At 50.5% G+C, this 26,414-nt stretch overlaps 1 protein-coding gene across 1 annotated transcript; it reads right to left on the bottom strand.

The window, feature by feature from the left end:
• Positions 1 to 7,081: 7,081 nt before the first annotated feature.
• LOC134521148 (protein FAM162B-like) lies at positions 7,082 to 13,217 on the bottom strand. The gene is made up of 4 exons (XM_063347310.1): positions 13,027 to 13,217; positions 11,075 to 11,180; positions 9,554 to 9,662; positions 7,082 to 8,894 (listed from the first exon to the last, which is right to left on the bottom strand). Exons 1-4 carry the CDS (start codon positions 13,187 to 13,189, stop codon positions 8,787 to 8,789), a joined length of 486 nt encoding a protein of 161 aa, XP_063203380.1. The 5' UTR covers positions 13,190 to 13,217; the 3' UTR covers positions 7,082 to 8,786.
• Positions 13,218 to 26,414: the final 13,197 nt, after the last annotated feature.

The following is a 26,414-nucleotide window of genomic DNA, read 5'->3' as shown; positions in this document are numbered from 1 at the left end:
GGCTGGCGGTCGGCATGGACCACCCGTCTGAGAGCAGGGCCTGCGGTGGTGCAGAGCGACGGATCAGGCACAGCCCTGGGACACGATTCCTGGCTTGGTGGCAGGGCAGTAGCTGGGAGCTCGGTCGCGTCCTGCCCTGCGGCGCCCAGCTGACCCACGGGCACCGAGATCTCCACCGCGGTACCCAGCTGCCCCAGCCCGGCCGTCCCCTACTGCTTTGCTCTGTTACAAAACCCCTCTGCGACACCAACATGGGCATCACACATTCCTCCCTTTTGTAAGGCCACACTTCCAACACGAACCATCAGACAGCTCAAGGTTCAAACCCACAGAAGTTTGCACTTCTCGCAGGCAGTTTACCTGAACTTGTGTTTCTGACTCCCTCATCTCAGACCTTGAGCCGTTACCTGCCTCTCCACCTTTTCAGGGCAAAGTCTGCATTTCCGGAAGATCGGTGCTATAAAACTGCTCCCAGGTTTGTGATAAACAGCACGCAGTTGATTTAAACGCTCCATTTTACAGCAGGTGGGCAGGTTCACCCTTCAGCTGCACGCTTATCAGCCGGCACATTGAGTCGGTTGGTAAAATGCATAAGTATTTTGTTAGCCAGGATGCGGGACGTGCGCGATGAGCAGCGCACGCAGGGGCAAGACCTTCCCTGCAGGAACTGGGTTTGCCAGGCTGGGAACTTGGCTCGTCCCATGCTCAGCAAAACCCGCGCAGACATCAGCGACGCTGGGGGCTAGGGGTGTTCAGCCTGGAGAAAAGGGGGCTGAGGGGAGACCTTCTCGCTCTCTGCAACTCCCTGAAAGGACGGGGTAGCCCGGGGGGGGTCGGTCTCTTCTCCCAAGGAACAGGCGATGGGACAAGAGGAAACAGCCTAAAGTTGTGCCAGGGGAGGTTTAGGATGGATATTAGGAAAAATTTCTTCACCGAAAGGGTTGTCAAACATTAGAGCAGGCTGCCCAGGGAAGTGGTGGAGTCACCATCCCTGGAGGGATTTAAAAGCTGGGCAGACGTGGTGCTGAGGGACATGGGTTAGTGGTGGGCTTGGAAGTGTTGGGTTGATGGTTGGACTCGATGATCTGAAAGGTCCCTTCCAACCCAGGCGATTCTATGATTCTGTGATGCCTGGCCAGACTCTGCACACCAGGGAGCACCCCAGGGGCCCCAGCCACACCGCATCCAACAGGAGCGGTGCTGGAGACTTGGAGACATTAACTGTGGGCCGAAAACTGGCGTGTGACACAGCCACGCTCTGGCAAGGGCAGCGAGACGGCGGGTGGGATAATGGAGGATAATAACTGTACAGTTAGAAACCGTAACAGTTCAACCTGTGCAGAGGGTTAGTTTCCAAGAGAGCCGTTATCTCAGCACTGACGATGCCTGGATGTCAGAGCTCCTGTGCCTTTTGTTTTTGTTAAGTACATGGTTTTATTACTGTTTATAGAAGTATGCCTGCATACCGAGCAGCGAGGGAGCACATTAGCTGGGAAGCGCTGAGCTTGCTGCCCGAGAGCATCCAGACCCTGGCCGAGCCTCCACGAGGGGGCTGATAAATGCACAGGGGGAGCTGCCTTAATTTCCAGGTCATGATCCCTGGCTGATGTGTAAAAACAACTCAAATCACTTTTCCTTGTTGACAAAGACATTGTTAACAGGGAGGAGGGAGTCAGAGGAAGAGGGAGGCAAAACCCTTCTTTCTCTTGTGTCACACATCTCCCTTCCAGCTTTGTGACTATTTCTGCACTTTCTATATTAAATATCAGCAGTCATTAGTGATACCCTTTCTGGTACACCCCCCGGAGACCCCCACAGGGACTGACCACAAGCAGCAGGGTCTCACGTAGAGCTCAGCGGCATCTCCAGGCCCCCGGGTGATGGGGGACCCCTTCCCAGAACCCCAAACCCCAGCCCTTTAAACCTCCCTCATCCTAAGTCCTCAGCTCTAAAAGCAAAACAAGCACTGGCGCTCGCCCCCTCCCAGGGCTGCCATTTCCCCACCTCCAAAAGGGCTGGCATGGCCCTGCCTGCCTTTGTGGCGTGCTGGGAAGCCGCAGAGGAAGGTGGGGGTCAGACCCCCCAGTACCAGCAGGGAAGAGGAGTCTTGGCCACCTCTTGCCCGTGCAAAACTTTCAGCTTCCTTCCATGGAGCTGAAAGCAAAACTCTCATCATTCCTCCTTCAGAGGAGACAGCTGCACTCTTTCACTCTGTCTCAAGGGAAACCTACTTTTGAGATAAAGGTAGGCTGCAGAGATTTTGCTTTCCTTTATGTAAATATATGCGTGAAGGAAAAAACCTGACAGATATTGCAAATCACTTTCCAGGCTGGTACATAACTTTTTGCACAGAAAGTGAATCTGGAGACAGGTGACTCGGGCTCATGCGCAGGCACACTTTTGCCAGGATTTTTTTTTTTTTTTTAATCATTATTATTATTTTTCTCTGGCAAATTGAATCAAAATAAAATATTCAGGCTCAAGCTGCTCTGCTGAACGCTCTGTCCTAGTTCTTCCCGAAGAAGACGAGCCCTGAGGTAGTCACTGTATATTAAGAACTTCTTAAAAAGAAAGCCTGTGTCCCACCTGATGAACATGGCAGGGTTCATCGGTGGCGTGGGAAGTCCGGAGAGTGACGGACCACTGAGAACCACGATGGACCACAGCCTGCGCTGATGGGTTGGGCAGAGGAAGGACGCGACAGCAGGAGGAAGGATGCACGGCGCCGCTCCCCCCAGCCCTGAGGTTGCCCTGGACCCCAGCGCAGCTGGGCTCTCACGGCCTGGTGCGGGTAGGATGGCACCATCTGCTGCAGAGCACCCAGGTGCCGGGACAGAGTTTGGCCTGGAGCAAAGGACAGCGGGAGGGAATCAGCCGCCTTTGGGGAGCTCTATGCAAAGTGCCATCTGAGCAGCTCCTCTCCTCACCCTGTGCGGTTTCCTCCATGGCTTCCAGAACCCCTCTTGGCAGGACACCTGTGTCCCCCCAGCCACAGGAGACATTCGCGCATCCAGCTGTCACCCATGGAGGTCCACAGACACCTGGACTTCACCTGAAACAAGCTCAAAACCCCTCCCTGGTGCATTCAGCAAAGGCAACAAAGAGGCAAGTAGATTAAAAGAGTCCTCAAACACTAAACATTAAGAGCTACAGGGAGGCTGTGGGCACTGGCACATTAGACACCGCAGCTGCACAGGCAGCCCCTGCCCATTGCTGCAGTTTCATGCTTGGCAGCCCCCCCCACAAGCCGTCCCCGGGCCCGCACGTGGGCTCACGCCACAGCAGCGGGCGCCCCGCGGTCCCCAGCTCACAGCATCCCCTGCACCACCTGCGCGGCGGCTCTTAGGGGAAGAGAAAAGGAAAGGAGTGGGAGAGAACAACATGCAACAGCTGTATTTTTGCTTGGCATTAAGGTTTGTTTGTCAAGTAAAATTGCCCTCTCGTGGGGCTTAGAGCACTGAAATGCTGGGATATTTAACTGCCTGCTTTTCAAGGTTTACTGCAGCCCCTTAGTACAGTCTGAAACCATTCTGGAGAGTGTTCCATCCCCCCTGGAGCAGCATTGCTTTAATGACGTCTTTACAGCCCTAATGGATGTCCTTGGTAAATAGAAATTTGTTGCAGGACCATGCTTAGACAATGACAAAACAGCCACCGTGGAGCCAGGAGCTGGGTGTAAGGTGGTGCAATTCACAGTGCCCCGCGTGAGCTGGGTTTGCCATTCGTACCTTCTGGGGAAACAGAAGCATGAACCATTAGGAATGATTGTAATTAGCATATGACTAACTCACTGGGCTATTTTGGTTTCCATTTCATTTAGGAAAAAGTCTCAGGACTCTACGTCATCCGGGAGAAGCGTATTACAGACCAGTGTGCAAATCCCTCCGTTTCCTGGTGGAGTCTCACCGGCGGTTTCTGGTAACTCTGCTCAGGCTGCAGAGCGCACATCAGCCATGAGTAAGCCCAACTCTTTCCTATGAAATCCTCTTCCAGACTGACCTCCTCCTTAGGGCAAGCCCTCTCACGCCCAGCAAACAGCAGTCCCTGCCCAAACAGCTCAAGGTTTGGGTCGCCGGGTCACCTCGGACCCTCCTCGGGTCACCGAGGAACACGGTGCTGCAGAGGAAGAGCCAGACCTCAGCTTTAGATTTCCAGGCAGAAAACTGTCTCACACACAGAGGAGGTGTGGAGCCAACGAGACCGATGTAGCATTGAGGTTTGTGTCCGCATCCTTCACAGAGTGAAGGAATGAAATGGTCAGGTCCTTTCAGAGCCCTTCAGGAGCTACCTACTCCTCATAACACCGTCACAGAGGTTTTGCGATAAATCACACAGCACTATTGATTGTCAAACTACCTAAACATGGGAAATTGCTCTAATGCTACCTCAATGCATTAATGAATGATCCATTAATTAATTCCAATTATTGAATGTTGGCCTTGCTTTCCTGCTAGGCTGGAGTGACTTTGTGCCAAATCCAAACAGGCCATCACTGAAATCCTGATGGACCTGTGGGCCGGCAGCAGCCAGCGCATATTTGCCGCAGGGATGCTGAGCAAAGGAGAAAGCACGAGGCTGCTCCAAGCTGGAAAGATCTTCGCAGTAAGAGGGAGCAGGTCCCTTTTAGAGGTCCAAACCATCATTGCATCTCACCCAGAGGAAACATTCACCCTTGAAGCTCCTTTGGACTGACCCTTGGCAGTGCCAGGAACAAAAGCAGGTTTGCAGCCACTGGCTGGCCACACTGCTCCCGTGGGTGCTGGTGCCTTGGGCACAGACAGATGGAACAAGTTTCTGATACATAACCACTGTGCTTTTTAGTTTTCCAGGGTAGTCAGCAGAGTCTGGAAAGCTTTTACATCCTCTCTTTGTGCAGAAGTACTATATTATTGATTCTATGTTAAAACAAACAAACAAAAAAAAAAATCTATTTGGATTGCTTATGAAGAGGCTACTGATGTAGTAAATTGCACGACACAGGAATAAATTCGCTATAGTGTCAACCACTGAAATGGCCAGTAAGCCAGCGATACTCACCAAGCAGTGGTCAGAAACTACAGGCATTTTGAACATCGCAGGAATCCAACTGCAAACAATAGCTGAGGGGCGACTAGTTACGCGCAGGGAAGAGCTGAGCCGGGGTGTTTCACATGCCGTATGGCACATAATGTCCAATGCTTGGAAGTTGAATGCGGGTGCATTCAGCCTTAAAACAAGCGGCAGTTTCCCAGCCTGTTGGAACACTAAATGCTGAAAGAACAGGGAAGTCTTTAAAATGAGACCCTTCGGAATGGCAAGATTTCATCTGCACCCAGGGAAAGAGCCCTTTGCACGTACAGGATCACGTCAGACTTGCTGCATCCCAGGGGAAGAGCAGAACACAGCAGATGGATGAAAAGAAATCAAGTGCCACTACAGACCCCTTAAGCAGGTCAAATAGAGGTAAAATGAGTAAGGAAGGGACCGAGATCTCCTGAGCTCAGGCTTCCCTTCTCACACCTTCTCTCTGAGGCACAGGAGGCTCGCGATGCAGAGCCTCCCGTGTAAGCTGGATCTCACCGCGTTGTCAGAGGTGTGCCCAGCTCTGCCCCGCAGCAGCCCGGTTCCCTGGGAAGGCCAAGTCTCTGGAAATCACTGAAACTTCAAAAAAAAAAAAAAAAAAAAGGCTTAATCCACAGCCGGGAGCAACTGCCGCACTGATGTTAATGGAAGCAGAATTAGATCAACTCCAGCTACTAGGGAAAATCTTCCCCAAGTAATTGTTATCGTAATGCAAAGCTCTGCGGCACCAGCCACCAGCACGTTGTTAACCGTTCCCAGAGAGGAGTTCATTAAAACGGCAAAAACCCTGCAAGGGGAGGAAGCATTACTTTCCTGCCGGTACAGAGCAGTAAACGAGGAGGTGAGGATTGAAAGGACTCACCCTTGGTCTCCCCGAGCATTGTGGCAGCCCAGCACGCTCCCAGCTCTATCCTCAGAGGGGAGCCAACCCCTCACCTTGTCCTCAGGCCCGGCTAGGGAAAGACAGGTTACTTTATTGAAAAAGGGATGAAAAGCTCCTACCTAGTAACGACTCCCATCCCTTTTTTTAAACGACTGGGGATCAGGTGTGACTCTGAACTAATAGAGATGAGAGGAGAAGTAAAAAATCCCACCACGACCCTAAGGTGGTGAGGATTAGCCAATTATACATCCATGAAGCTGTGTTAATTAGAAGCTTTTCAAGAGAAGAGTCAAAGGACTTTGCAAACACACATGGAAGCCGGTTTTAACAAGCAGTGATAAGTCCCAGAGTTGGAGAGGCATGGGCGGTGCGATGTCCTCTGCTGGCATCCCCAACTACTTACAGGGGACGGCTCCAGCCAGGGCTGTGCTACACCAGCAGCCACCCACCACCCACCGAGAGCACGCCGGTGATTAGCCCAACTGATTTTTGAGGGAATGTTATGATATTAAAGTGAATAATCGTGTAGCCGGGGCTGGTAAAAGATCATTCCCTACATAATAGTCATAGCTCTTTGTGAGAGCCCAGGAGCACCTGGGTCATCTGGTGGCTCAGAAGTGGCCCGTCATCAGTGGCTCAGGGAGGAGGAATTGATTTTTTCCCTTTTTCTTAATGATGATGTGTAATGCAGCAGCTTTATGCACTAGTCAACAGAGACTGGGGCTGTTTAAGAGTATTTGATAATAGCTCACACCTGAAGCAGCCTTTTTTTTCCAAGGCAGAGGGAAGTGAGCTGAACAAGTCACAATTAATTTACTTGTTCTTTATATACGGTTATGGTCATCTCCTTTCCTTTGTAAGTCAGGGAAGCTCAGAACGGGGATGTGGATTTGTTTACAAGATTCAAAATGGGTTTCTTTAAGTGTTATGTGTCCCTTCTTAAAAAGGGCACATGAAAGCCATTTAGGAATTAAAAAAAAAAAAAGAAAAATCTAAAAGACTGACCAGAGCTGGTTTAGTTTATCCCCAAATGAACACCAACTTTGAGGTAATTCTTGAGGTTTATTGCGCTCACCAAGAAAACCAAGTCACGTGAAATGAAAGAGCCCATATTACCTGTGCAGGCAAAAATGCCTTCTCAGCCGAGACTTGTTTGCTCTGTGCTTGTCCTAGACCATTATTCTCACTTCCCCGAGATGTGCTTCCTGAGGAATACCACAGGGAGCAGACATCACTTTCGGTAAACTCTACTGCACGGGGCTGTGAGTCAGAAACAAGGACTGCAAACACCGAGCTGTGACAGATGTCACAGCCCCCTCACACTCACTCCTCACCCTCAACGGCTGTGGAACGTGGAGAAAAGTACTCCTAAGAAGCATCAGAGAGATGGAGTCCCAGAGCCCGACAACCGCCGACCGCCTGCCGATGCCCCAGCCCGTCCTTGCCAGCAGCGTGTTCGTGTAGTGGCACACCAACGATGAGCGGATGTCATTTTTGACACAATAAACCTCAGAAACCTGAGCAGGAGCTTTCCAGACCTTCCCCAGAGCACGAGTGCAACCGCTCCAAGTAACAAACCTTGCAAAGGCCAAGCCTTGGTGCGATGCTCAGGACACTGCACAAAGGCTGAGCATGGTTACAGCATCTGCAACCTCCTACGGCAGCCAGGGTAAGGCGGCTGGGTTTGTCATTCCGTGTCCCTTGGCACCCCACGCAGCACACCCAGCTCCACCAGCCTCTCTTACGGGTCTCGAGGGGTTACGAATGACGCACGGGGGCTCAGACCATCAGCGCCCACAAGCATGAGCTGAAGTTTAATCAATTCCTGAAAACGAAACATTCAGTCCTTCATTAGGATATCTCCCATCTGTTCAACATCGTCCCAGAGAGTTGGGTGACCCTTTAAATGAAGCTGTGAAGAGATGCGTTTGTTTTAGATATAATTGAACAGCTGTTTTATTATGAATTAATGAACTATGATGATTAAAAAGAATCCAGTTTTAGCAAACCATGTATTAATGATTACTCCTGACTAAAATCACAACCAAGTGTTAGAGAACTTCCGTGGTGGTGACTAGAAGCAGAAGCCGAGAAACCAGTGAGGTGCGACAGGACAAGAGGCACCTCCAGGGCAGGCTCCCTGAGCTGGGCAGGGGTTCCCGGGGCTGCCCCACAGCAACCGAACCACTCCAGGTGCCCACGCTACCACTCCACGTCGCTGCCATCTGTCCCAAAGCCCCTTTTGGCCCACATCAGTCATCAGGGTCTGCTCACTCCCCTCCTTCTTCCCAGCCCCTCCTCATGCTCGTGTCCCCGCTCTCCCCTGGCCACGGGACCCCGCGAGGGGAGGGAGAGGGGACAGTGATGGCAGCAGGCTCAGAGGTAGAGATAATTGGCCTCTTGGTTCTTGCAAAACATATTTGCCCTAGGCCCCTTTGGCCAAGGCTGTTTGCCCTGGAGGCATTGCACAGAACGGGATGATCTCTGATGCAGGGCCGCATCCTTCCTGGCTGTGAGGAGACACGGCCACACTGAGCATCAGCAGCGCCACAAAAAGCCAATCCTGAGCTGAGGAGTCCTGCATGCGTCCTTCCCACACTTTCCCGTTTAGAAGAAACTTCTGTATTTCAGCAGAACCCAGCGTCAAAGACCAGAGGCCACAGAAAGCAGCTCTTGGAGTTTCCGTAAGAGTTTCACAGTTTGTATGGAGCACTTTTTAAGCAGTGAAATCTTTGCCCTGAGAGTTTCAGTTAAAAAGCTCCAAAGATTTAAATGAAGACAGGTACATATGCCGTGTGTGCAAATCACTTATCTCCTGCAGTTAAAAGAAATCTGTTCCCAATCATTGTGGCTTCCCAGCAGCTGTCTCCTCATCTTTCTCCACCTCAGCCTTCCATTTGGCCCTCTTTTCTATGTTCATCGTCAGCAGCGTGCGATCCCTTTTAGCAGCCTTGAAAAGAAATGGTGAAAATCATTGCATGCACACATTTCCCACCACTGAATTTCCCCACATTTGCACCCCTTGCTTTGACATCCCACTGTCCTTTTTGATATTTTGCAGCGACAGAAGTTAATGAGTTTCCTTGTTTTACCAAGCGTTCAGCATTTGCAGCTCTGATTAGCAGTGTAAATTGTTTAGAGGTGCGCTGGGACACGCAGGTCAGGCTGGAGACCCTCCTTCCCCACCGGCGGGATGGGCAGAAGCGAGTGTCACAGCTCTTGGTGGCCATGGTGGCACGCAGGCCGGGCAGGCAGGGTGGCAGGAACTTCATGGCCCATGGATGCAGGGCAGGACCGGGCACCGTTGACACTGTCTGAGCTCCTCCACAACCTTTGGACTGGCCTCTTTGCCGAGATACCATGATACAGAGGGCTGTACTGCACGGGTTTATGGCAAAGTGGGTCAGAAGGAACGCATCAACCAGCAAGCTGTGCTTCCCCATGCCAATCTCCTCTCTGGAGAACGGGGTGGCACAGATCCTGTGCAAATATTGCTCGTATGGACTTATTCTCAAACATACCTGTCACCCAGGCACTTATTTACAAAGAGAGCATGCACAGCCCATATGTTAAGTGACTCGGTTCACTTCACCCAGAAACAACACTCACCTCTTTGCCTGTGATTACCATGGCCAAACAGCCCAGCAAGGTCAGTGCAATCATGATGTAGCAAACCTTTATCCTGACGCTGTTCCTTGCTGCATCGAGGACCTCAGACCTGTAGAGGACAGAGCAGAGTTTCCCTCCTGCCGGTGAAATGAGATCACGGGGAGCTGCGTAATGCATCCTGAATTCTTGCAGAAACTGCCCATTAATGTAAGCGTGCTTCAGCCTTCTCTTTCTGCAAGTGCCTGGAGGAGGACTCGAAAAGTTGGCCTACGGGGGAAAGATTTAGCCCCCCTCCCACACAGATGGGGTATTGCTACTCCCAGCAGTTGTCAGTTACAACAGGAATAACAAATCCCGTTCTCCCACCTTCTTTTATTGTACATGGGAGTGAACACCTGAAAAACGACAAGGACAGGAAAGTCTTACCACCGTGATAATGGAGTTATGAGGGCCCCCGCTTTGGGTGCTGCAGGGCAGGGTGCGGGGTGTTGCACAGCACCAGGAGACGCTGGGGCCATGCCACCGGGGCCAGGCAATGCCTCCCTCAGCAGAATAAAATCACGTACGCGACATTTTGGCTAAGAGCAACGGAGAGTTTTCACAGAGCGAAGAAGCACAGCGAGGGGTGACGGGTCTGTGGCCACATCTCACCCCAGCTGCAGGCGGTGCCTTGCAGCCCCGTCCCACCGCACCGTACCCTCTGCCGGGCACCAGCCCTAGCAGCCCCTGCCCACGGCGGGAGGCTGGGCTGCGCTGGCATGGATGGTCACACCGTCCACGCGGAGTTTCTTCCCAAGCAGCTGAAACGCCACAGCCCTGGCCAGGAAATCTCCACCACCTTCCATGGGTGACTCACGGCATTTATCCCACAATTCACGCTTGCAAGAGAATGCAGCGTGGCAATGAGTCATCCATGAAATCCTGTCCAGCCATGGATTTGCTGACACCTCCAAGGGGAAGGCCAGCTGGAGGAGCCCCCGGGGTGTCACAAGTCAGGCAGCATTAGGTCCCCAACACTGAGTGACAACCCTTTAACAAAATGCCTCGACAAAGGGGTGAAACCGTAGCCCAGACCTGAGGAACTTGTGTGAGATGTCTACCACCAAAGCTGCGTATATCCCCAGCTTCCTTTTAAAATGTAGCATTATTAATTGCTAATCAATAAAACCTAGCAAAGATTGCAAAAACCCAAAGCGGATGATATTTTACCGTGATGCCTTCCAAGTTACAAAGCCACTTGTCCTGCAAAAGACTCTTCAGCTTAGTCTGAAACTTACGATATCGAAAACAAGTGAGTCCAGTCAACTTCACAGGGCACAACAAAAAGTTCATGCTCCCAAAAATTCTGATTATTTTTGGACACCAGGAGCAGCAGGCCTCGTCAGCAAGGAGGAGCACTAATCCTCACCATGTGAGCACGCTTCTGAGCGATGTAAACTGTGGTCTTAGTCTGTATGTTTACATCCAAGAGCATCACTCAGGCAAAGGAATTTCATGTCAGAAGAAAACAGATCTACTTACGATATGTGCTTGGGAATGTCCTCCTCCTTTTTAAAGCGTCCTGCCCATACTAACACCTTTTTATCAAAATTTGTAGGCCTTCTGTCATTTTTGAACGCTTTGTAACCTGTAAGAGATTTTATAAAAGAAAACAAAGAGCGAGGCTTAAAGGGGAAGAGGAAAAAAGCTGTCGTTACAGGGGGAAAAGGACTGAGAGTTCAGAATGGCACTTTTCTATTCTGAGAGCTAAATGCGCTTTCTAGTGTCAAAAGGACTCAGCAACTGGTGTGAGATGCTTTGTTACCCTTGCAGCTTATTTCATTCCGCCCAATTTTTTTTTTTTTCCCTTTAGTTTAGGTGGGTTTTAAACTAAAAATCTCTTTTAGCCATTGTGATTAAGGGGGTAAAGGATGTGGGGCTGGTTGCCCAAGCCCGTAGCATGCTCTCAGCCTGCAGGCACCTTGCTTTTGAAGGGCCCAACGAGCGAGTTAAGCAAACTGCCAGCAGCCTGGCAGCACTAATAACTCCTCGACAGCATCTCCTTCTGCAAGCGCTCATGGAGAGACGAGGCCCGTTAAAATACAGATGGTGGGAGGCTGGCAGTCATTCTCATGCAAGCTGGGTACCATGTCACCGTACTCTAATGATGATACATTACACCCCGGCAGACTACCGCGGTGATGCCATTAGCATGCTGTCACCCTGAGCACCACCCGAGAGGGACTCTGCCTCCTCTTGATGGAAACAAGCCCAACGACAGGCCACGGCGAGGGCAGCAGCAGGGAGACCCTGCAAAAATAGGGTAAGCAATGGCTAGCTCTAATCCTGGCTTTGGCACTGCCACACCGGTGGTCATCACCAGGTGGCTGGGACTGCTCGCACACCCTGGTAGGTGCACCCAAGATGCCAGGTTGCGGTGCCCTGGGCTTGCAGATGTGGGGCTGGTGTTTAGAAATGCCCTGTGGGTGACCAGGGTGTGCAGGAAGGGATGGAGATGAAGATGCCCCCAGTCTCAGTGTCCCGCACTCCCTGGCTGCTGCTGGATCGCTGGTGCTTGGCTGCAAGGAGATCACTGCCACTACCGAGCAGGGCACAGGGAGCATCTCTTCCGGGTTGAGACCGTGAAATCACAGTCAGTGCCTGGGCTCCAGCCCAGCTCATGCGTGCCAGGACTTGTGACTGGCTGAAAAATCCCAGCTGTGACGCTTGGCACCCAAACCCCCGCCTGGGAAAATGTAATCTCCTGCTTCTCCTGTTTCTCTTGCAGAGTGACAGTGAGACCGGGAGAGCTACATCTGAAATACCAGCAAGTGTCTGCATCAGATGTGCAGCAAGCAGCAGGATGGATCGCTAAAAGGACAGTCTCCATCCCAGGGAAGACGATGCTGGATTTCCCGCAGCCCTCCCAGGGAGCGTGGGCAGCCCAGCCTCGCTGGGGCGAGGGGCATGCGAAGGCACGGCCAAGGAGGGGGTGCTGCAGATTAAAAAGAGAAACTACCTCCACGCCAGGGAGGTTGCCCACGCGGGAGCAGCCCGGGCCCGTGGCCTGTCCTGCCCCCGCGCAGAGGTGGATGTCAGCTGGCGGGGGGCACGGGGGCAGAACTTGCACCAGCCAGGCACCTGTGGGGACGTGCACCGGTCCTCCTCCCGAAACCTGGCAGCTGGGGGGAAGGAGGAACATTTATTTATTTCTTTCTAATTAACTGGTTCCCTGACATGAAGGTGTCAGTTTGTATTTGCTGCCGTAGGAGGATTATTTAGCAAGAAAAACCAAACAACTTCATCCCTGTGCACTGCACTGGTCGGGGCTCTCACTTTGCCCCGTGTCTTGGGAGCATTTGTGACCCCAGGAGATGCGGCACTGCGGTAACACAACCACAGAGGAGAACGGGGTCATTTTCTTGTCCTTTCCTGCAAATACCCTTTCCCTCTGTGCTGCAGTGCAAAACAGCGACCAAAGCCTCTCTACCCACCTGGATTAGCCGTCTGCAAAGCCGCCTCCTGAGCACCCTTGGCTCTGTTGCCGACGGCTCTGGCAGGGTGCAGGACCATCCGAGCCCCCCACTGCCACAGCCCGGGGCTGCGCCCCAGCAGCATCCCCAGCATCCTGCCCGCACCACGCCGAGCACCCGCCATGTCTGGGCGTTATGAACATAAAACTACCCCTTCCTGCGTTTCCACCCTGGCTGCCAGCAGATTTTGCTTGCGTCACGATGACTAGTTAAGTTTATTGGCCGTGTTTGCCAAAAGGACACACCTTGCGAGCGTGGCGGGCAGAGATCACTCCCCGGCAGCTCCACCCGGCCCCCGTGGACCCTGCCCCGCTCCCCACCCACCCCACGGCACCACGGAGGAGGGCAACGGGGACTGGACTGACGGTATTTTCCCAGTCCTTGCTATGGTGGGGCTGAAATAGGACAGCACACTGTATTTCCCCAAAGACAGGCTTAGTGACTGCTAATTATCACAGCCAGTTGAGCTGTTAGACTTCTAAATTGTTCCCAGCTAAAAAATAATCTGGCGAATCAGTTGTGTTAGACAGACTTTTTGAAGAGGAGCCACATTTGCCCTATCTCAGCATAGATGTGGTTTGGCAGAAGGAAACTGAAGCCGATGTTTGTGGCTATAAATGCAGATGGGAAATTGTTCTCACATCCAGGCTGCAAACTTCCCTGGCAAAGAAATGTATTTTGGGTTATAATCAGTAAACTAAGAAATAATATCAAAAACCTTAGGCGTTGTAGCATTTGTCAGTCAGTAAAATTGTCACTGAAATGTAGCAGTACCTATAAAGTATTTGTCGTCTTTGAATTCAGTCTCCACGAAGTCTGGACAGTGCTGGATGTTTTCCATAACATCAGCTGTTCTAACCAGAGCATGAACCAAAACCAATGCTATTTTATCACTTTGACATTTCTCCTGCCGTTTTGCACAAAATTCTCCCTGATGGGCCAGGAAATGGAAATGCAAACGACTTGTCTCGTTTGGAGCAGTGGGGTATTTACTCTCCTTAGACATACAAGGCTCTAAAGCTGATTTACAACTGGGCGGGGGGGGGAAACTCCATTTGAAAGGGAAGAAGCTGTTGCCGAAAGGAAAATTTTCAGAACCATTTAGTAATACTATCAAATGCAACATTGCAGATAATCAAAGTGTGTCTAACAGCAAGGGGAGGAACTGCAAGGGAATAAATAGAGCTCGGGATGTTGGCAAGAATATTCTTTAAGGGCTGAGAGGACGAAAGACATGAGACAGATGCAGCTCCAGCCACCCGCCTCCTGGCCCCGAGGAAAAACTCTCCCATTTATAGAGATGTTTTATGTTTTTTGAGAAGACAAAGCTATTGATACTGAGGAAAGAAGAAACTCGCAGCAATGACAAATGTGATTTTTGCTCTTTCATGAAAGCTTCACAACGCATCCGGACATACCACAATGCGTTTAGCTTAATTTGCTTATAATTTGGTAAAGCAAATTAGATCCATTTCCAGACTACGAACGCATACAGAAAAATAAATAAATAAATAAAATGGTGGTTTGAGCTTCCAGCTGCAAACAAGCAGAAATCAGGGGATGTGATTATGCTGGAAGAAGCAGAAGGGAAACCTGGTAAAGTCACTGAGGATATTTGTGTCCTGCTCAGGGTTCCCCTGGGGCAAGATGGGCGTGAGGAAGGGGAAAGGGGCATTTATAGCATGAAGTTTAAAGCGCTTGGCACCCCAGAGCATCCCGCAGGGCCCTTTCTCGCCTTGCAGAAAGGCTGCTGAGTGGAAAACCAGCTCTGTACACCGGGACACCCATGGGACGTGCTGCCGCCACGCTCACATCGCCCTTGGAGCCGCCCAGCCCCACAGGGGCTCTGGCCGTGCAGAGCATTTTCACTTTAACAGGCACTCTCCCAAAGGCTTATTGCAAAATCAACTGTCTTTATGTCCTGCCTGATTATGGACTTGAAGAGGGGGAAAAAAAAAAAAAAGAACATTTTTATTTTATCTCTTAGTTTCTCAAACGTGGAGAAAATCGTGGGGGTTTCAGGCCTCCAGTGCTTATCCACCTAGGGGTTGCCAGCTATTTCCCCTAGAAGACACAGCAGCTAACAGCTGTATTAATCTTGTCTGCTGTGAGCAAAAAAAGAACTTCAGGATTTAGTATGCCAGCATTTAGAAGCGCAAAGACACAGAGGTCTTCATGAAACCACAAAGGCAGTTACTTTTTCCTGAATTTTACTCGTTTCTCTGGCGCTGTTGTAATAATTTACTGCAGTGCATGAAAGCTAATAAAAAGCTGTACACGGCACTGCGTTAGGGAATCAAGCTTTCCCTCGTGCACTGTGGATCTCTCTCTGGCCCAGAGCATCTTGAATCCCCTCCTGGGAGGCAGAGAGATGCAGGATGCTCTGGGACCGTGGTAGCCTTGTGTGGAGCATGGTGGCCTTAGTCCTCCTTAGAGGCGTCTTGTGCCCAGCCCGGTACACGCACATCCCCCCGCCCAGGTTACAGAAGGTCCCCATGAGGCTCATCCATTCACTCCCCTCACCAGGCCACCGCTTGATACCCATCAGTGACTCATTAGCGGAGTGCAACCATTATTTCCTGACAGGGAGTCTGTTGTACAGCGGTAACAACTTGTTCAGGGATGCAGAAACAGCAAGACTAGGCTTAAAGCACCATCTCCTCCTCTTCCCACATCCTCCTGCCAGGAGGAGAGCAGGCTCCTCAGCAGGGCCTGGGCAGAGCAGATAACAGCTCACACGCCGAGTGGCTGTACAGACGTCCCCCGGCTTCCTCTGACCCTTGCTGCACGGGCAGAGCACAGACCCGAAGGTTTTTGAGCTACAAAGGAGCAGGCTGGCTCAGAGAGAGCAGAGGACAGTTCGCAGCTGGGGTGGCGGCGCAGGCTCTCGACATCCCCGTTTTCTGTGCGAGAGCGATGGGTAGTTGCAACACTTGCTGCACGCCGGTGCCAGCACCGAAGATGGAAAAATAAACACAAAAGCTCCCAGGGCTCCATCCCGGTTCTGCAACATCTTCACAACTCTCTTGCCACCTCGGACCCCAACTTCGCTGCGAGGACCAGCAGCCAGTTGTCCTCCCCCTCCTTAAATGTACACAAAAGCCTTTGCAGAACTGGAACTGAAAGGCCACAGTATAAAATACATTGTTCTTTGTAAAAATCCATTGCTCTTTGATTTCTGACTGGCTTTACACTGTCATTCCCAATACCTTAATTCTGATTATTGTCAGCCTATTACAGCAATGAGAAACTTGGACTCGGGTCCTCTTCACCTGTTCTGCTGCTGCTGCTTTCAACAGCCACAGGAATGAAGGAATTTATTCCTCTGGCAGCCCCAGGTTCCCGTATGTCTCTTTACATCTCCTGGTTAATTTTCATAAGATTGCACAACGAATGTTTTTAGTCATATACACAAAAGAATGCATAAGAGTACTCAACTGAAAAAGTATTACTCTGTAAAGCTTTTTTCATGTGCAGTGTCCTCAAAACCACATGGCTTACCACCAGGCTCTATTTTGCATGCCATGCAAACTTTTTACATGAGGGTTCTGATGAAGAGCAGGAGATAATCTTATCTTAAAATTCTTTGCCTTCCCCCCATCTAATTAAATATGCAGCAGAGCTCAGTCTTGGTTCCTAGACGAGATAAACAAGCAGTCCTGGATGGACTCATGGCTCATGAAATTCTAAGTGAGTCAGGAAATATTCCTCCACGAAACTGTGCATTCTCCATCAGCGCAATTTAACACAGCAAGAGCAATGAATTGCTTTGAAATGTCTCACCTACCTGCAGACTCCCAGCCCAAGAGCCATCCCTCCTCCCCAGGGTCCCCAGGGAGCAGCAGCACCTGGGGGGGGGCTTCAGTTGTCTCCAGGAGGTAGGTCACATCCTCCCCATATCACAAAATCATCTGCCCTAAGGAGACCCAACTGCAAATCCCAAGAAACGAAAAGCTTCTTAACGATTTCTTACCATGGACAAGTCAAATCAAGAGAACAGTCACAGCACCTTACAGCACAACCAGACTCGGAGGGTTTGTAAAGAGCTCTGAAAACAAGCACCGGCATGAGACTTTAATCACTTCAGGATATTTGGATTCGGTTTTTGATAATCTTGAGTGTTACCAATAAAACACGACATCTGCTAAAAGAGAGCAATGACAATGAATGAGTCCCTCCCCTCTTTGCTTTTAAAAGAATGAAATCATGATTCCTCTATCCAGTTACTGAGACATCCTGCACTTTCTGCCAATGTTGTCCCTGTTCCTCCAAATTTGATAGTATCGCTACCATTTGAAAAATCTTGCCTAGCAACCACAAAGAAGACACTAATCCACACTGATTAAAAAAAAAAAAAAAAAAACCAAACCAAAACCCAACAAACCCAGAAAAAAAGACCAACCCACAAACCAAACCACAGACTCTGCTGACTCTGGTAAATCTTGCCTAATTTATACCCTATAAGTCTTTTGGCATCAGTATCTTAAGAGGGAAAGGTAGTCGATGTCACACACACTGGCTATTTTCTACAGCAGGAGCAGTCATTTCCCCTGGGTGAAAAAGATCTGAGTTGTTCTCTGTGTCTGCCACTAACACAAGAATGGGCAGCATTTGGCCCTAAGTGTGTCTGAGCTGAAGTGCCCAACATTGCAAAGATAAGGATCTCCAAACGATCCTTATCTAGGAAGATTTGTCTTCTCTGCCATTAAGCACATTTATTCCTAAGTGAGTTAAACCCTAATTAACAGCTTGGATGTTTTGCTGCTTCAGGTGTGTTCACCTCTGGAACAGCGCAAGAACCCAGTCCTACCTCTCCTGATGGCAATGGAAATGCCTAAACGAGGGACACTGCTGTATCCAACAGGACCCACAAGCCACACTTGCTTCCTTCCCTTCCATCGGCTCCAGGTTTTTAGCTAAGATGCAACAGAATATTTGTTGGACGCAGGAATGTAATTATGAATTGACCTAGAAGCGCTAACTTCTGCAAGCAAATACTGAAAAGGGACTTGGGATGGGTCTGACGTGCCCTGGGTACAAAGTGCAGAGTTTATAACAGCTGGTGTCAGAAGGACAAAGCTCACGGCAGCAAAACAAAAGTTAGTCATTGCTCCGGCAAAGCCCCATTGTGACGTTTCCCGGGGTCTGGGATGATCACACGGAGGCAATGAAGTGGCGTGTCACCTCCAGCGTGGGGGGGCCTGGCACACGCAGCAGCCGCCTACCCATGGGCAGAAACGCGGGGTGGCTGCCGAAGTCTAGCTTCGCCACAGGAGAGCAGCCAGATGCGAGACCCCAGGACCCAGGGGAAGTCCTCCGAGGTGTTCAGGGTGTTGTGATGAAATCGCAGCTCTTACTACCAAGGAAATGAATGCCTCGATGAGCTTTGCACCAGGCCTCTGGTTTCTGGAATAACACAGAATTGGACCATAGAGCAAAAACGTGCAAAACCCTGAAAGGAAAATAAAGCCGTCAGAATCCTAACAATTTACATTTTGACTCAGAGTTTGGAGAACTATTTAATCTAAACCTTTTCCACACCTGTTTCCCCAGCCGAGACTGAGAAACACACTGACAAGGACAGACTCGTTGTTCACTTGTCACTTAATGATTTTCTTTCCTGAGAAAAATGACATTGTCTTCAAAAACAGAGGCATTTAGAAATTTTTCAGTCCATTAGTCAATAGTTTAGGGAAAAAAGAAACCTAATTTAAAAACATTGAACAATTCTTTGTGGAAATGTCTTTTCCCCACACTTGTTTTAATACAAGAATGACTTATATTTTTTTTCAGCTCCTGCAGAGAAGTCACGTACCATCGATCGGGCCAATAAACGTGCTGAGATCATTACGCGGCCCTGCACTGTGGGGTCAAATTTTCCCTTTCAGTGACTGGCTGAATGTCGTGGTTTAGCCTCAGATGGCAACAAAGAACCACGTGCCGCTCGCACGTGCCTTCCTAATACAGGAAGGATCGTAAGAAAAGGCAAGACTCTTGGGTTGAGACAAAGGCAGTTTAACAGAACAGCAAAGGGAACAGGCAAAAAACAACAACAACAACAACAACAACAACAACAACAACAACAACAACACGGATAGGGGAATATACAAACGCGAGGAACCGCCGCTCCCCACCGCTCGCCGACCGGCCGGACCCCGGACGCCCCAGCCCGCTTTTAAGCAGCAACTTCCTGCCCCCTGCCCCGGCAGCTCAGGGTGGGCGTGGCTCACATGGCATGGAATACCAGGAAAAGTTAACCCTATCCCCACCGGAACCAGGACACTGAATATGTACGTAATCCATCCAGGAGGAAATCCTGGGTAACACAGGGGGAGGCACTACCCTGGGAACAGTTTGTCCCAGCAATGCACACCACAGTAGTCCATAACAGGGCCAGGTGCCGCCTCTAATTTATGAACTGTGTCTTGATAATCCCTCTAAAGAGTCCATAAAACTCTTCCAAACACTCCTGGGTGAGACACAGCCTACCCGTAGGATGAGATTGACTCCCAGCAGCTTTTATGTGACCAAAAGGACCATCAGGGAAATGCATCTCCTAAAGGATGCACAGAGTCCCTCGAGTGCAGCATGGAGAGGGCAGGTGAGTGAAAAAATCTCCTGTCACACAGGGCTTTGCATAGCGGTCCAGGGGCTTCAGTGACACAGTGTTGTGTTGGTGCCCCGTTCAAACCACTGGCTACATCTCCTGCGCTCTCAGGGACTGGCTCATGCATGTGGCTAAAGGGCTTGGACATGGCTGGTGACTCCTCTGCTCCTTGTTTGTACAGTGACACAGTCTTGTGTTGGTGCCCCGTTCAAACCACTGGCTACATCTCCTGCGCTCTCAGGGACTGGCTCATGCATGTGGCTAAAGGGCTTGGACATGGCTGGTGACTCCTCTGCTCCTTGTTTGTACAGTGACACAGTCTTGTGTTGGTGCCCCGTTCAAACCACTGGCTACATCTCCTGCGCTCTCAGGGACTGGCTCATGCATGTGGCTAAAGGGCTTGGACATGGCTGGTGACTCCTCTGCTCCTTGTTTGTACAGTGACACAGTCTTGTGTTGGTGCCCCGTTCAAACCACTGGCTACATCTCCTGCGCTCTCAGGGACTGGCTCGTGCATGTGGCTAAAGGGCTTGGACATGGCTGGTGACTCCTCTGCTCCTTGTTTGTGCCTTGCAGAAGGGAGGACTTGACAGCCTCTTCAGCTGCTCTGACCCTCCTGTGGAGCCTGAACCTGTAGGAGCACTGCCAGCAGCACGACAATCATCAGAGAATGGTTTGGGTTGGAGGGGACTGTAAGGACCACCCCGTGCCACGCCCTGTCCTAGGCAGAGACACCTCCCACCAGCCCAGGTTGCTCCAAGCCCCGTCCAACCTGGCCTTGAACCCCTCCAGGGATGGGGCAGCCACAGCTTCTCTGGGCAACCTGGGCCAGGGGCTCACCACCCTCACAGCCAAGAATTTCTTCCTAATATCTAAATCTACCCACTTTCAGTTTAAAACTGTGTGTGCCTCTCTTTAAAAAATGAGTGACTGTTTAAAAAATGAGTGACAGTTTAAAAAATGGGTGCCCCTGTACCTCTCAGAAGAGAGTGGCCTACAACCATCATGCGTCGCCTTTTCTTAGTTGCTCTTGTTGTTATACGTGGAGAAGTTCCGGTTGACCTCCAGTGTCTCTCCCAATGCAGTGAGTCTTCCCTCCTCACTGCAGAGTGGTGCAAGGGCACCTCAGTTTTTGGGGGAAGTCTCTTCCTCCTGATGGCCCTTGCAGTGACAAGCTTCTGTTCTGTGTTACTGGCCTCCCTTCCTTCTGTCTGTGCCGGTGTGGGAGTTCTTGGCTGTTTGGCTGTGGGTCAACTGCAGCCTGCGGTGGTAACCGGCTGTCTATCTCCTCCCCAGCCCCCTGATGCTGCACAGCCTCCCCACCGCCTCCTGCAGCTCAGCCACCTGCAGCAGGAGGTCCTCCACCTGGGCACACCTTTGGCAGCAGCTCTGAGCCTGGAGCTGGAGCTGAACCAGGAGAAAGGTCCAGGCACCTCCTGCAGTCTGAGATCTGCACCGCAGCCTCTGCCTCCAGCAGCTCCACCTGGGTGGAGGCATCAGCTAGCGCTGGGGTGGATGGTGCAAACCCCCCAGCCCGAGCTGTGGCCTTTGTTCTCTGATGAGTGCCCACCAATCTGCTTTGAGGGTCAATGAGGTAGGATAAGGGCCCTTGACCCATGCACGTGGTCACAGAACAGTGCCCGGTGGTCAATTGGTCGGATGCTCCTCCTTCAAAGAGGTGCCCTTCTCAGGCAAACTGCTGCCCCTCACCCTGGCTGACACGCCATGCCCTGTTTGCCCATCCCGTTCACCATGCTTCTGCTCCCTGGGCTGCTTTTTATAGGCCGAGGGTGGTCATTGTTGCTCTGGCAATGCCCAAGCCTCATCAGCATCTCCTGCGAGAGCTGCCATCTCCTGGCACGTCTCTCCACTGCCATGGCGCGTCCTTAACCTCAGGAAAAACCCCTGTGCACTGAGCTCTGCTGTTCCACAGAAACATATTACATGTTTCCAGTGCGCTGCCCACATCAGGTGGACACCTCTCCTTTGCTTAGACTTCAGCAAAACATCTCTCACAGGTACAAACTGGAGATTCTTAAAAAAAAAATAATGATAAGTTGGAGAAGTAAATGGCTAAAGTGGGGATGGTGTCATCAGGTTCTCACAGAGGTTGGTGAGAAGATCATCTAGGAAAACTGATGACCTCGAGGGCTTGTGTTGTAGAAATGGGACAAAGAGCAAACAGTGCAAGGTCATCCCTCTGGGGCTAAAGATGAGGATTTCTGGCTGTGTTTGTTTAACTTACTGTGACCCCAGGCTGCCAAGCAGATGCTGCCATGGAAAAAAAGCAGATTAAATTCTAAGACATACAAGCAAAGTCATTCCAGTAGAGAGAAAACAGTTTTAGTATTCTTATATGAGATGTCTGGAATAACCTGCACTGCTCTGGTCACTCAAGAAAGTTACTCAAGAAGAAAAGGAATAAAGGAAGAAATGAGAAGAAAGTGTCTTTTTCTTGGCTAACAAATTACAGATGGAGAGGGATCATGGTAGCTATCTCTCTGAGAAACTCAAAGCCAGAGAAGAAGGGCAGTCAGGTAGGCTGCGTCACAGCACTGATACCTGAACCAAGGGTGTGAGCTGCTCATGATGGATGCCAAGGGCTGCGCCTTTCCTGGCACCCTCCATCCTCACGTTCGCTAACGAAGCACACGTGGCCACACAGAGAGCCTGGCCACAGGGCTCGCCAGGCTCCTGCAGCGCCGCTGGGCTGCTCTAACTTCGGGCCATAACTGCACAGTCATTAGTGTTTACAAAACAAGTTTCCAGGGAAGCAAAGTTACACACCGAGGAAATAATAAGCAGCACTATAATCAGATGTGAGAGGGAGATCATTTCATTACCCGAACCAGGCCTCATTATTCACCGTTTCCCTGGCAAGAGCTGATACACACAGGCTAATGAATCTTAGCTCTCCGGACGAGCGGGAGGAGTGCCGGCTCGGTGCTGCCGCGTGCTAAGCAGGACCAGAGAACATAACTTTCAGTTAAAAGTCCAAAAGGCAAAACACAAACTCATCCATGGCAGCACTGCGGGGAGATGGGAGAGGGGTTTTACTCACTGCTGGCTTGGTCTTACAGGGTAACCCTGGCTGTGGGAATGCCATGCCTCCTATCGGAGTGAACCGAACTCTAAACATCCCAAGAAAAACAGGGGATCCGCCACGTGGCCTGTGTACACTGGTGATGGGTGTGGGGGCAGAGATGGCTCTGGGGAAAGCCTTCCAGGACCAACAATATCAGCTGGAGGCTTCCCACACTGTCCTGACAGTTAAATGTCATCCTGGGCCCAGTCGTGCCACAAGGAAGACAAGAACAGAGAAAGAGGCAACAGCATCAGCACAGAAAAACACAGTAGCAGGACCATTACTCACATCTGTGGTACTTTCGTTTCATCAACACAGTTGCTCATTGGCTACTGTGGCCATTCCTCCCTTTAAAAAATAGGGAAACAGCAAATACACCATTCACTGTGCACAATTATTAAAACAAAACAAAACAAAACAAGCAGTGCTAAAGAAGTCGTTAGAAAAGGAGAAAAAAAAACCCCTCTTTAACATAAACGAGCTCTCAGAGTTACAAAGCCTACCTCTGTTTTTTTCCTGTATTTTCTGCATACCTCACAACCAACGTGGCCCTCAAATGTCATATGAGGAAGCAGAACATTTGGCAAGTCTCCTCTCGAAGGAGCTTGGACACTAACAGCCAACATAAGATGAAAACCTATTCGGAGAGGAACGCACATTACAGGGAAATGCTGCCCCCATCTGTCTGCCGGTGACAGGTTTTATTTTCCTGCCTGCCATGCCTAAACCATTCATCACTTCCACAACGAAAAGGTGACTCTAGTGTTGCAACCAACTCCAAAGTCTGTGCCTGGACCTCTATTGGCACTGGAGCCATTAAGCGATGCTGTCGTTGGTAACAGGAGTCAATATGGCCACGTGCTGCCATGGAGTTTAAATGTAGAAATAACTTGACTCTCTGTATTGAAGAGAGCGTCTTGGCTCACAAGAAGAAAATAGCTTATACATTCTTTATAAAACTGAAACCGACCAAAGGAAAAAATAATCCCCACTGCCAGGAGAGCAGGAGCGCTGGGAGGCAGCACTGGGGTTCGGCAAGAGCAGAGCAACCCCCGCTCCTGCAGTGCTTTCCACGGCAGATCACGGGGCAGCCACCCGGATGCCTGCAGCCCAGCCTGCTACAGAACGCCACAGAACAAGGCTGGTTTGCCTTTTTCATCTGCATTGGTAAAAATCCAGCGCACGCACACATACACGCAGCGTGGAGGCACATTTCAAGCCCCATCGGTGGCCCTAAGGAAGGTGAAACGAAGGAGAAATTGAACTTGCGTTCATATTTCATAAAAGTATAAGCTTTGAAGTTGGAAAAGTACATCCAATAGATGAAATATAGCACTAGCCTGTTCTGTATGGGGTTGGGGTGCAGAAGGAACATCTACTAAACCTCTGTGAGACAATGCCAGTAGCCAGCCAAGCTCTGGCTGATGAAAGTGCAGCTCACAGTACGTACCCATTAGCGTTTGCAGAGCTCCAGACGACCACGTCTCTCAGAGCAGACGGAGACGCTTCTCTATCAAGGCCTGTGTCTTTTAGTTCTTTTAATGAAGTTAGACCTGCTGAAACTCCAAGAGAGGAGCTGGAAAGTCTGATTCCGCTGATTCACAGTTTACTGATGTTTCTCCTTGCTTGCGTCTTTCCCCCTGGACTCCCATTCCTTTTGATTTTATTTTGGAAATCTTGGATTTAATCAAAGTCTGCATTTCCAAAATCGAATGTACAGTTGTCTGGCATCTTAACGCCTGGAGCATCATCCCAGCACAAGCAGACAGGTCTTGTTTGATGGCACCAAACTGACTCCCTGGAGACTCACAGCAGGGGTTTACGATCAGCCCCAGGGTTTGGATTCCAGCTGCGTGATTCCAGGTGTCCCGCAGCAGCATGGTCAGCTCTCACCAAGCCAAAGCCTGGAGCCGGCCACGGGCACCGTGCAGCCCCAGGCTTTGTCCAGCCTGGCAGCCGGGTGACGGGAACAAGGCTGGATGCTGCCTGCCCCATGGGCTCCACTCCGTAACATCCAGGCTCTTGTGGCCCCAAGGGGAGCAGGCTGGACAAAGCTTGCCAGAAACGCTTTGATCTATGCAGAAATGCTCACTGGAATGTTTTTTAATGGTTATGTTGAAAAAAACTCAAATTAATTCTATATCTAATTGCTATCTAGTTTCCTGGATGAAAAACTTCAAAACAACGCTCCCAAACTGATTGTCATGGAAACGCCAAGCCCAAATGATCGTTTCCGAGATCCCAGAGGAAGCAGCGCGCTCGGGACTGCCCAGCCTCACACCCTCCAGCTGGACCCAGGATCCCTCCAGCGACTCTCCCTCCTGCTGGCTGCTCCCGGGTCACCAACTCCAGAGCCTGGCCAATGCCTCAGCACTCAAAGTCTCTCATTACAGCCTGTCTGCCTGGCACCTCAATTTGATCTGTCATTTCACAGCCCAGTACCTCTACCTGAACAGGTGGAATATGGCAGATCCCTCTCATTGTTTTAGTCTTTATCAACCAACCAATATTAATTCGCAGGATTCTACATATTTCCAGATTTTCCTCTTAAGCGTTCTCCTTTCTCTGATCAATGGCTGCATCAAATACACCACTATATTACTCCTTCCCATACTGCTGTTTGCGTTCCCAATCTGTCCCACACATTTGACCAGTGTTTGGTCTTTTTCAGCAAAGTAAAACTAAGGCCTAAAATTCCTGGTGGTCATTCTCTTGAGTTTAATCATCCTAGTCATGTAACACCTGGGGAAATTCTACCTGTCTTCATGCTGGTAGTATTTTATTAACGTATACTTCTGTCTTCATGCTGGTAGTATTTTATTAATGTATACGTTTGGCTACAAGCTGCCTTGTGGGCTTTCTTTTTGTGGCTGCAAGAGGAGATCTGCTTTCTCTGAGCACTGAAGCGAGTAGATGTGCTGTACTGTGCACCGTCAGCGCAATTGCCCCCAGCTCCTGCCGTAACTGCAGTGCTCCAGCAGTGCCGCAGCAGGAATGCTCACCACCGCCCAGTGACCGTCCCCACCAGCGGGATTCTCCCGGCAGGGCCAGAGCCTCCCTTGGGCCAACCCCTCATTTTCAGAGGGGATCACTGCATTTCTCACCCCGCGTGAAACAGCGTCTCGCGGCTGTGGGAGTTCTCAGAGGATGGAAGAACAGCGTGGGAGGTCACAGCATGTCAGGGAGTTACACAAATGGGATTGCGTACATGTCCTGTCTCTTGCTGGAGAGCCTCCCATGCCTGACGGCCCTGGTGGCAGTGGGTCTTGGCCAAGGCTTGGCTCAGCGACTGAGTGCGCTCCACGCTGGACAGCCAGAGGCAGGAAGGTTAGAGCCTTGCATGCTTGTGGGGTTTTTGTTTGGGGGGGAGGGTGTGTCTTTTGTTTGTGGTCTTTTTCCCTTTTTTTTTTTCTTCTCTGCATCCAATCGCTGTGGCAGTGGTGGTGAACATTAGCTGTCTGCTTTCTTGCAACCTCCGTGCTTCATCTTTTACAGTTATTTAACTTTCTTTACCTCATTTCTATGAACACTGGTGGACAGCAGTCATCCACCACCGGGGAGGGAAGCTGGTGTCATTAGTACTTGCTGCTTGTTTCGTGCTGTGGAGCTCAGGCTGCTCACGGCAAAGCTCGTCACCCTTTCCCTGCCTTTGGGTTA

This window comes from Chroicocephalus ridibundus, chromosome 9 (assembly GCF_963924245.1).
Source record: "Chroicocephalus ridibundus chromosome 9, bChrRid1.1, whole genome shotgun sequence".
NCBI classification, from domain to species: Eukaryota; Metazoa; Chordata; class Aves; order Charadriiformes; family Laridae; genus Chroicocephalus; species Chroicocephalus ridibundus.
This window is presented reverse-complemented; position numbering and strand designations above follow the sequence as displayed.